Source organism: Pyrus communis, chromosome 16 (genome assembly GCF_041283825.1).
Source record: "Pyrus communis isolate YQ-2024b chromosome 16, ASM4128382v1, whole genome shotgun sequence".
Lineage (NCBI taxonomy): Eukaryota > Viridiplantae > Streptophyta > Magnoliopsida > Rosales > Rosaceae > Pyrus > Pyrus communis.
This window is the reverse complement of record NC_142580.1, coordinates 26,662,475-26,674,729: the sequence shown is the minus strand read 5'-3', so window position 1 is coordinate 26,674,729 and position 12,255 is coordinate 26,662,475. Positions and strand designations below refer to the sequence as shown.

Genomic DNA, 12,255 nt, shown 5'->3' with positions numbered 1-12,255 from the left:
TATATGAAAGTTCCCGAAAAACTTATATTGATTGGTTCAAATATTTCCAAACCCCAAAACACGCTCTCAATTCGGCTAAGGCGTTCACTCTACGGTTTGAAGCAATCTAGAAGAATGTGGTATAACTGTCTGAGTGAGTATTTGATTATTCAGGGATATGTGAACAACGAACTATGCCCTTGTGTGTTCATTAAGAAGTCACATTTCGGATTTGCGATTGTTGTAGTGTATGTTGATGACACGAACCTTATCAAAATTCTTGAAGAGCTTGCGAGAACTGCCACGCACCTGAAGTCAGAATTTGAGATGAAAGATCTAGGTAAGACTCAATACTATCCGGTTCTTGAGATAGAGCATTGTTTGGATGGAATCCTAGTACATCAATCGAACTATACCCAGAAGGTGTTGTACCGCTTTAATGATGATAAAGCGAAGTCTTCGAGTACTCCTATGGTCGTTCGATCGCTAAATGCAAAACAAGATCCCTTTCATCTGAAGGAGGATGATGAAGAGATTTTGGAGCCTGAAGTTCCTTATCTAAGTGTGATAGGCGCTTTATTGTACTTAGCTCAATGCACTAGACCCGACATCTCCTTCGCTGTTAATCTTTTGGCACCAACACGCAGACACCAGATTGGCGTGAAAAACAACTTCCATTATCTTAAAGGTACTACGAATTTGGGCTTGTTCTATCCCTACAGATCCTTGAGTGATCCTGCACCTTTGCTTCTCGAGTCGATTCTCGCCTTGTTGGTTTTGCCGATGCATGATACTTATCTGATCCGCACAAGGCGTGTTCTCAAGCGGGTTATGTTTTTACCGTTGGAGGCTCCACAATCTCTTAGAGGTCAACTAAACATACCTTAGTTGCCACTTCGTCTAACCATGCTGAAATTCTCGCCTTACATGAAGCAACTTGAGAATGCTTTTCGTTGAGAGCAGTAGTGGGCCATATTCGAAACTCCTGCGATCTTTATCCCGTTGTTGATGTCCCAACGATGATCTTTGAAGACAACGCAACATGCATTGAACATCTCAAGAAGGGTTACATTAAAGGAGACAACACCAAACATATTACGCCGAAGTTCTTCTTTTCACATCAACAACAAGAACATTAGAAGATTGAAGTCACGCAAATCCGTTCACAAGACAATCTAGCCGATCTCTTCACCAAATCACTGCCGAAGATGACGTTTCAGAAGCTTATTCATGGAATTGGTATGCATAAACTTTTTCAGTTGTAACTTTACTATTTCTCTTTGGAATTGTGTCAAACTCACAGGGAGTATTCTGAAGATACTTGCTTGATCTTAATGTACTATTTTTCCCTACGATTAGGAACATTTTTCCCACTGGGTTTTTGCCACCTAACTTTTAACAAGGTGCCTACCTTGGGCTAGTCATATCCCTGATGACAGCTCGTAGACATTTCTTTTAACTTTGCATTTCTCACGCATTTTTCCTTAGACTATGGATTTTGTCCCTACTCGGGTTTTGCCATAGCCTTAGGGTTATTTTAGTGAGACTTGTTTATTTATGCAAGTTCTTACCTTATTGAAAATAAGCGTTGTTCCTTAGAATCAGTGTCGACGAGTCGACTTCCACAACTTCTGCATGATGCTGAATCCACCTTGAGTATTTACACACTTAAAGGGGAGTGTTGTAAACATTCCTAGTTTAGTGTATTGGGAATCCTCACCTTCGGCCTATGCGTAGCTAACCGTGGGATTCTTGTAAATCGTTCCTCGGGATGGGGATTTTGAGATCTTTTCTTCTCGAAGCAAATAGTCATATTGCTTGACGTGCTGGGCCAATTCGTTCACATCTCGGAAATTTGCCCCCAAGAATTTCTTTTTATATTCCACATCCAGGTCGTTCAAAGTGATTCTGACAAATTCAACTTTAGGGAGAGGTACTCGACACCAATTTCTGGCCGACTTAAACCTCGTTAAGTATTCCATTGGTGACTCGTCAGATGTTTGAGCCATCCTAGCCAATGATGAAATTGACATTTCCATCCCCAGCCAGTAGAATTGTTCATGGAATTTTTCGACTAGTTCATCCCAACTTTGGGTGAAATTAGGCGGGAGGTTGATGTACCAAGCAAATGCCGAACCTATTAGCGAGAATAATCGCAGTTTATGGAAGTCATTATTAAAATCTCCGCATTGTGCAGTGAACCGAGCCACATGTTCTAATGAAGACAGGGACGATTTCCCAGCAAAAAGGCTGAAGTCTGGGACTTTGAAACCTTTAGGATATTTGAACTTCTCTACACAAAATAGGTATGGATGGAGGAACTTTGGGAACTTTGGCCCCTTTTTCAAGGCCCAATTGATCATTCTTTAGACCTCGATCACATTGACGGATGCTGTTTCTTCTCTCTGATCGGATCCATCTGATCTATTGGTTTATCCTTCTTTTTTTTCAAAATCGATCATTTTGAGCCGAGCATATCCTATTTTGGGCTGTAGTGTTGATACCGGATTACCCTTAGGTGGAAGTTGCCGGGAACGATCGGTGGGTCCGCCGTCGTAAACTTTACTAACCAACAATTTGAGCATTTTGTTCTGTGCCTCACCATTACTGCATATTATTTCAAGTATGCTTCTTACTTATCGACTGAAAATCTAAGATTGCTCTTCGAGTCTTCTCTAAAGAAAAGATCTAGTCGACGGATCAAAACCTTCACCACCATCCTCATTGCAATCTTCGATTATTCATTAAAAAAAACTGCTTTTGTCGCTCTGGTGGTGATCTCCGCATCACGAGCCTATCCGTTGAGACTAACTTACTTTTCTCGGCGTGTCACACTCGTGGCTTCGAGTGTGATGGTAGCAAGAGGATTATGTGCTTGTGACAAGCCATCATAATCTGGGTTTTGGACCATAGGTGGAAGGTTAGTCGTTAATTTACCTATCCCTATTTTCTTTTTTACCGACCGTGTCTTAATGGTCATGAACTTCATAGCTTCAGCAATGGGCCCCACTGGGCATGCCAAAATGTTAACCCTAAAAACTACCAAGCCTACGTGGCGCGCAAGCCAAGTAATCAATAAGCTAACTACGTCCTTCGGTTATGTGCGGGGCGTGGCAACTCGTCGGCCGAGTTCGGCTGAGGAGTAAAATGTGTTGATGTCACGTTGGGCGCTCTACTGACTTCTTGATCTTGCAACAACGGTTGAGGAAGGAACACGTCTCGGCCTTCAAGTTCTAGAGCCTGAAGACAAGGATGCTAGTTTTGTGAAGTTCAATATCAAATTCGGCTTTCAATGTGCCGAATGTAGTAACCTGTAACACCTCACTTCGCCGAGAAGGCTAATGAGATGACATATGCCAATAAGGATTCGAAAATCCTTCTCGACTGAGACTTGGATAGATAACCAGTCGGCCTCGACGCAGTGTTGTTTATCCAAACTAAAGATGTGTTGGCGGAAAAAGGAAAATAAAAATCTCAAGGTTGTTGAGAGGTTTCGCGTAGAGCGAGAGTTTGCGAAGGGCAGTTTGTGTGTTGAATTGGAGGGCTTAGAATGATGCACCCCCTTCTTATTTATAGCAGCCAATCTCATCATGGCCGAACCAAAACTATACTCGGATTAGGATTCTTTATCCTAATCTAACCAAGTCTTGCCCAATCCTACCTCCATTAGGACTTTGAACCACACTCTTTATCTGTTCACATTCACTTCTCAAATTTGAGCATCCTCATTCCATTAAGACTCCTTATTATACTAGGACTCGACTCATTCGCTCTTACCTATATCAATCGTTCTTGCAATAGGACTCGACCAACTTGACTGGGCGGCTTATGGCCACTAGACGGCCCATAGTATTTTTTGGAAGAGCTTTGGACCGAACATAAACCTAAGCTCGGTCCAATAATATTATTTTGGGCCCAAACAAGTACCATTTAAATTTTTCTGACACTTGCGTAACCTGCATATTATAACGTTCTTGGTTCAAACGTGCGGCCATGAAAATTGGGGCGTGAAGACTGTAATGATGAGTAGAGTCATGTTGTGTTGCACAATAAACAAGAGGCAGCCTTTTCTATTATTTAGTGGCTCTTTCTATTATTGAGTGGCTCAACTCGGTTGGTTTCATATGGGATCAGGTTTCATATCTTGCAAAATAAGAAGGGTCAATCTCGTCAAAGTCAACGGACTTCACCCACTTATCCGGAACAGGAGATGGTGGCATCGCTAATCGGTTTGTGCACTCTGCGATAGGAGCTGTTGAGTCCATGACCAGACTTTTGTGGTATCCATATTTTGATCACCCTTACTTTAGCTCTAGAAAATCATGGTCCCACAATTCACCCTAACTATGCATGTGAAGGGGATGCTCCACTTGAGGAAAGATAGTTATTCGAAGACCATGTCTTTTACAGTAAATTGGAATACGATTCCATTTAAATTTTTCTGACATGTGTGTAACCTGCATATTATAACATTCTTGATTCAAACGTGCGGCCTCGAAAATTGGGGCACGAAGACCCTAATGATGAGGAGCGTCTTGTTGCGTTGCACAATAAACAAGAGGTGGCTCTTTATATTATTGAGTGGCTCAGCTTTCGGGCACACGAATCTTGAGGTAAAGCGTTCCGTATTCAGCGGTGAAATTATTCAGACACTCTTTTATTTATGTTGGAAGTATGTCTGGGAGTCCCGAGCCTTGAACTCAACCCATATTAAGAGCATCCAGCACAAAATGAAAGGAGAAAGTGGTTTGACCTCCGTCAATATGTGAGTGGTTCCCCCCCTTGCACTTATTTTGTTTGTGAAATGTAACACAGCGGCTCATAACCGAAACTCATCATACTGAGAGGCAGAACAAAAGAGTTATTCCATTCGATAGGATTGCTATTGTATTGCTCGCTTAAATTCATAGAAGAAACGTTATCCCGGATGCAATCAAAAATTTGCAAATCAGTGTATCCACACGAACAAAAAGAAACTCTAAAAGTAAGGACACGAACAAAAAGAAAACAACATATCCGCAGCTGGCAGTGGCAGTATATCCGCAGACACAGAACATCTACCATGTGGCTACTACATTTTTTTAAGCGTGTTCACATACGTGTAACTGGAAAATGCTACAAACAGCTTGCGGAACCTGTAGATATAAAATGCAAAAGTTAGAAAAACTAACAGCCGATAGCCGACTATCTGAATTTGGGACTAGCCAGAAATTGATGACTTGGAATCGTTTCGGTTCATGGAAGCTGAAGAAGATTTTGTAAAAGAAATCTAAAGATTCACAAGTAAAATAAGGAAGAAAACATGAGAAAATATGTTGAGATTGGATGAATAATATGGTTTGGTATCCTTTTCAATTCACAACGTATAAGCATACCAAACCCATTGGCTGGAATGTTGTGCCATCGCCAGGAAGCTCTTTCTGGGCTGCTCATTGAGCAAGCAATGCACCACTTCATGTGAGGATTGCATGGGATTTAAACTGGACAGCCAGATATCGACTGGTCCGCTATACTTGCGAAATATGTTTGTACTAACCTGGGAACAATTAACGGACAGCAAAACAAAAACTAACATCACTGTTCAACATCCAACAAGTACTATCGTATAAGAATTCAGGTGAATTATAGTTTCTTCAGAATTTCAGGATACTTGCGAATGAAGAGAAAACATACGAGTTCCCAGGCTTCAATTTTCCTTTGTGACGACGCTTGTAAGAGTTTCCTGCTTACAACATAAATAAACTATAAATAAATGTGGCAAATTATAGTATGCCATGGTAAACAAATAACACCACAAAATGGTCATCCCGAAAAACGTACATCAACCCAGATGGAAGAAGACAATAGTTAAGTTCGGTATTCATTTGGGGCAAGTACGTCATTATCTTATTATATGCAGTCAGTGGTGCAAGAATTTGTAGGATTACTCTCATCAATTACTATTCTCTTTCTTTTCTTTCTTTTATCACCCAGGAGAGCCACCCTGTCAGCTTTTCTGACATGGAAGCCCAACCTGGGGCCCACTGCTGAACATTACAAATCTTTGGCAGCAGGAAACACTTGCGACTGCTAGATAGGTACCTTGACAGGTTTCAAACCTGAGACCTCATGGGACAACTGAAATGCCTCAGCCATTACCAATGTAGCCCGGTTACTTATAACTCCCCAAATTTCAATTTAGAGGTCAAAATTTGTCCGAAAATAGTGAGATTCAAAAGGTAAAGAAGATAAATTGTACAGCAAGAGAATACATTCATGTCCCAAGCAGACTAGTACCTGGTCTTAACTTTTTTGTAACATCTGTCATAGATATCAAACATATTTAGGAATTTGTTGTTAGGATCTGGTTCGCCTTTTTGTTTAGGGTTGTGTTAGGAAAGGTAAGGTGCACAGATTCTTGTCCTACAAGGATTAGAAAAGAATTTAAGTTTTCTTGTACAATTAGATTAGGAGTCCTAGAAGCAGAATTGCAATAGGAAAGAAACTGTAATTTTCTATCCATATAGAAGCAGAAAATAGGATGTAAACCACACCCTATACTTATAAACAGAGGTGCAGGAAAGGCTGAAAAGCTAGTGAGAGATAACAGAGAGACAGCTGAGGGAAGAGAGGGACTAGTTCTAGGGTTTGCAAAAGTACAATATACTCTATTATTGTTCAAAGAAGCCGTGGTTTCTCTACCCAGAGAAATCACAACTGTACATAGGCAAAAGTTCTGCCGAACTAGGATAAATCTTGTGTGTTTCTAGTTATTCTCTAATTTGCCACGTTTAGTCTAGTGCCAGAAACATCAAAGAACAAGATACAGAGGGGAGTCAAAATTACAACATTTTGTAGCAAGAAATTCCTTCAATTTCAAAATATTGATAAAAAATGACTAAGAAATAGAGTTCAACTCACCTTACCCCATAATGCACATCACGGTGGTTACAATGGCCTGAAACTCCATAGTTGTCAAAAGTAATTATCTGATAAAGTTTGTGTGAAATGGATTTTCAAATGGGTATTGAGATTGAAACATAAGATTAGGCAATACTTCATACAAAAACAGTAGTCCATCAAACGATGCTTATCACATCACCACAAAAAGACAAGAACTTCAGCAGTACTAAATTTCAATAGTCCGAAATTAGAACAGAAGGTGAGTTCATAAAGAAAACAATTTATTCTGAAGGATTATCTTTACCAAGTCAATGCTGTTTCGTGTAATTTCCTCTTCGATAATATTTGCCAATATGCTATCGTTCCAAACTTTGCCAAAACCATCCTAAGGATTGAGAAGTATGCAGTTATAGATGCCTCAAGAATGTACTAGAAATTATGTTAATTCAATAGTTCAGTAGAACCTGAAGATCTGGATGATCCAGAACCGACACTTGCTGATGCGGAACCTACATATCCAATTTCGCATATTACAAAGTCTAAAATGGTCTGGTGAAAATACTTCAAGATGTATCAAAGACTAAAAATGAACACAGGTTCTGCAAGCAACGACCCTTAACAGGATTTTCAGAATTGTGGACAAAATAAAGTTCACAACACTAAATAGCTTGGGAATTGATTTTTACACACCTTTTTTAGCTTCTCACACGCCCCTCTTTCTTTCTAGCCATTAGATTGAATAAGTCAATCATAATCAACAGCCAGGATTAAATAGGGGTGTGTGTTTATCATTTTCCAATAACTTTAGCACTGGATTGACATGAATAAATTTTGGCTCACAACATTATACCAAGCTAATATGAAAGCCTCAACCACAACATTGCATATCACCTTGAGAATTGCAGAAGCCTGGTAGAGCTCTTCTTTTCTTGTAGTTCCCTTGCCATCTGCATCACCTACTCAACAGATGAAACTAAGAATTCATTTCAAAAAAAAAAAAGATACAGGAGATGATAAGGGCAAGGGTTAACAACTTATGAGACATAATTCTAATTGTACCATCAAAACTATTCTCAAGAGATATGACAATTTACAATAAGTAGTGGTAAAGGATGAAACTACTGTAACACACAGGATGTATGAAACCAGCAGAAAGACCTGGAGAGAAATTCTTATCCCATCTTAAAGGAATGGGCTTACCTCTATTCCAGATACACTTCCGGATGGAGAACAAAACCCTTGTATTGATACAAATTGTAGTTTAAGAGTAGGTATGACTACAATAAATGAACATAATATATGCCCATATAGTTTGACTAAAGTTTTATACATCAATTTTATGCAAACACTGCCCTTGAATCAGTTATAATCCCTTTTGGGTTTTCATTCCGAGAGGCCCATTTCCATAGCTAAACCTATAAACAATTGTTCAAATGTTCAAGAAAAGATGTGGATAAAATAAGAGATTTATAAAACAAATTAAATGGGGTTACTTAGATTTCATAACCCATGATGACCTCAACTGTTCCGGATATATCTACAATTGTGTTGTCATATGATCTATCTCTAGTTAAAGTATACGTTGTTTTTATGTAAAATTAATCCATCGTACAGGCGATTATTGAAATAAAAAGTCATTTCACCGCATAATAAATTTGCTAACAAGTTTATGGTTTAAGCTAGAAGGAGATTAACAAAAATGCATAGACAAAGTTATCTGCTAGGTTAAAGTGCATTACCAATTGACAAGCATAAAATGTGAACATTATGCCCTCTCGAGGTCAGATAGTTTATTGTTGGAGTAAAGAACCTGCAGAAGTACGACACAAGGTTTTAACACATTATAAATTCAGAACCTCATGCATCACATTATACAATTTGGAAACAAAAAAAGACCTTGTCTCTCATAGCATAAAATCTCAACAATTGCACAGGAGGAAAACCAGTCAAACCAATGAAATTAGGCCATGAGAGCACTTAAAAAACTCAATTGAAAGTAGCTACAACTGAAGCCAGTATAGATTCAAAGCAGTGACAATCCAATTTTGTATAGGCTTACATGGACTCGTCATCTGGGTGGGCAACAACGAACAAAACATTTCTCTTGTTGACACTGCCACCTGTTTAACAAATATATTTTAGTAAATCAATAGACGTGGAAGAAAAAAAAAAAAAAAACACTCAGGAAAAGAAGCTCATGCAAACTACCCACCATTTTTCAAATTATTCAAAAAGGTGCCCTTGGGAAGCGAATATGAGCCGTGAATAATTTTGAATAACGAAGCTACCCAAAGTACAATCACTGAAGAAACAATCAAGAACCATGCCATTCTAGCATGCACCTGCACACAATGATCACCAACACATCAAATCAAACAACCTCCAAACTCGAGCGAGGAACAAATCCAGTAACCCAATCATTGTTTTGTCCTGTAACATACCCCGTAAACATTTAAACGCTACAGGCTTCCCCTAAGTGGCATTTCATCAAACACATGGACTACAATACCAGAAAACCTAACTTCCATCAATGGAAGTAAAAAATAAAAACACTAAAATGCCTAAAATGCCTAAAATACCTGAAATAAGAAGTTCATTCCATCAAAAATAGTTTCCATGTGTTTTGTAAAGGGTGTATGCATCAAGATAGAACCTCTACCATTATACAGACAACTTTAGCTCTTTCACAATATGACTAGTAAAGTAAATGCACATTGGTAAGTTGTAATAATGCTGTTTCCCCTTCTTTTTTAACTTTATAGTAAGGCCAAATAAGGCCAAATACTGATGGCACTTGTGGTGTGTATTGCACAAATTTGATCTACATAGAGCAAAGGGATTGACCATAGCATGGTAGGGAGCATCAAACACATTATCATATGAGTCTAATCCAATCCCGACCGTACCTAAAATAGAAAGAGAGAATATTGTACGCAATGAGAAAATCCCCAACTTGTGTTTTCCGCTCCACTATTTCAGGATCACATACATTAAAGCAGAGGATGCAACTAACAGAGAATGCAAACCAAGATACATATTAATAAAACAAACAAAACAAAACAGGGAAATAAACAACATTTGAGTACCCAGAAACCAAACATCACCAACCTTAATACCAAAAATTAAATCAGAAATCTTTGTAATTATAAATTTATAATTCTTTCGTTTCCTCCTACGAATGATTGACTATATCATATAATTTTCCTCTGGACCGTGGAATGTGGACTAATTTGTGATGACGGTGGCTCCGTGGAGGATGTCGGTGGCTCCGTGGAGGATGTCGGTGGTGGTGCTCATCTCATCTGGGGAAATGATTGTTTGGAGAGGAGAGAGACTAAGAGAGAATGTGTACGTAGGCGACGGTGATGGCGGCAGCGTCGGACTAGAGAGGGAATCGTGGGTGCTTGAGGGCTGAGAGAGGAGGTCATGGGGAGCGACTCACTATGGATATACCGATATCTTCGACGGAAATTTGAGGAAAGGCATACCAAGTCAGTTGTCTATATATACTAGCAAATTGTAGCCGTGCGTTGCGCAGGGTTTGAAACACTGTTGAAGATGTAAAAGATCTCGAAAAATGTATACGCTAAAGAGTGGTATGGGTTAGAAATAACTGGTTCAAATTCGCTTTTGATAAGAATCGAACATAATATCTCTCACTTTCAAACAAAGAGGAATACTACTAGACCATAGTACTAAGATGTTGGTATGCATATTATATTACAAAAATTGGGAATGTTGGTACACCATCCTGAAGGATTGTTTTTCAAAAGCTATGGCTCTATCTCATGGAGTGTTTTATGTTTACAACTATACAAAGTAGGAAAAAAAAATTGATCACTCGTGAATTGAATCACCCTAAATTGCATTATGAATTGAATTGAATGAAAATCTAAAGATGAAGGGAAAGTTTTATAATTTCACTATGCAAGATTTCACTATGACAGATTTCATTTGCAGGCACCAAAACATGTGCAAAATTAATGTTGGGGTTTTCATACTCTATTGGGAATCGAAAGTCATGAAATAACCAAACCAACATCTAATTTAGTAGACACCTAAGAAAAACATAACCAAGAAAATATATCCAACTCCTCAATCATTAATCAAACATAGTAATACAATTATTGAAAATCTCTCAATCATTTATCAAAATTGAATTAATAAAATTGGATGTAGGGGTCAAACTTTTGTGTCCGCCTAAGGATATTTGAGGGTAAAAATTTAATGTTACTCAATCTAGCTTTTAAGTTATTTTATTTTCAGTCTTCAAATTCAAAGTAAATATTTAACATTCTACAATGTAGTTTCAATTTCAATTTTCATGTAATTTGTTACCTTCAAAACTTCTTGCCAATCGAAACTCTACATGCATGTATTCCTCGTATCATGAACATCAGTCTATATCAATATATAATTTTAGCAACACTTAGTGGGAGCCAATTATTCTTGATGCTCCTGACAATGACAAATATATATATATATATATATATATATATCGATGTCGTATATGTACTTACATCTTCACTGTGCATGCCAACTTTTAGGGTTTCATTTTGGGATTGTTACGTTTCAAGATGAAAATTTTGGTACCCTTTAGCGAGAGTTTGTAAATTGTATTCATCTTCTTTAGCCCTTTGTTTGCAATTTGAATTACGAGTCTGTTGTATTTCTTCAATTTTCATCTTCGAGTTTAGAGAAAAATTGGGGATGTGATTAATAATCTATTGTGTCCATTTATGTAATTTAATTATTTAATAATGTTCAAGCAAAATACAACCCCAATAGATAAAAAACAGATAAGCTTGTATGCATCATTTATAAAGGTTACCACCTTTTGGTTGAAAAACTGAAGCGTGACGCTAATTCTTCTTCTGCTTCCACCTCCTTATGGAACTTGACCCGCCAGTAACATTTGTACTTCAACCTACAATCACTAACCAGTCAATACCTTTGGCAAGCTCATTGGGGTATGGCAACACTATGTATGGGAAGATTATTGCAACCCTAACAAATGAAGAAAAGGAAGGAGGCATTCAGCCCCAAATAGATGGACGGTCCATATTCAATTATATTTACATTGGAGTACTATTGAAATTACACAATTAATACAGGGGCATTTTCAATATTACACTGTTCTTATGAACAGTAAAACAACGTGTTTTCAGCTTTAGTACAGAGTGAATTTATTTTTTAATAGTGACACATCATTTAGAAACGTAAAAATTTGTAAACTAAACGACATGGAAATTGATGATTGGTCGTTGATTAACATATTTATTTTTTAGCGGTAACACATCATTTAGTTTGCAAATTTAGTCTACAAATTTAGCCTCCTTAGTATTATATATATATATATATATATATTTAAAGTACTGTTGATCCTAAAAACTA

General features: G+C 38.0%; 1 protein-coding gene across 5 annotated transcripts; it reads right to left on the bottom strand.

The window, feature by feature from the left end:
- Nucleotides 1-4,820: 4,820 nt before the first annotated feature.
- LOC137731001 (putative N-acetylglucosaminyl-phosphatidylinositol de-N-acetylase) lies at nt 4,821-10,404 on the bottom strand. 5 transcript variants are annotated; one of them, XM_088688135.1, is made up of 12 exons: nt 9,970-10,367; nt 9,074-9,203; nt 8,921-8,981; nt 8,601-8,671; nt 7,753-7,817; nt 7,552-7,584; nt 7,326-7,370; nt 7,166-7,246; nt 6,880-6,947; nt 5,653-5,701; nt 5,355-5,515; nt 4,821-5,114 (listed from the first exon to the last, which is right to left on the bottom strand). In XM_088688135.1, the coding sequence occupies exons 2-12, from the start codon at nt 9,189-9,191 to the stop codon at nt 5,051-5,053; spliced, it is 816 nt and encodes a 271-aa protein (XP_088544261.1). In that variant the 5' UTR covers nt 9,192-9,203; nt 9,970-10,367; the 3' UTR covers nt 4,821-5,050. The 5 variants fall into 5 exon arrangements, with proteins under 5 accessions (XP_088544261.1, XP_088544262.1, XP_088544259.1 ...); XM_088688136.1 differs by lacking the exon at nt 9,970-10,367 and adding an exon at nt 9,768-9,946; XM_088688133.1 differs by lacking the exon at nt 9,970-10,367 and adding an exon at nt 9,441-9,756.
- Nucleotides 10,405-12,255: the final 1,851 nt, after the last annotated feature.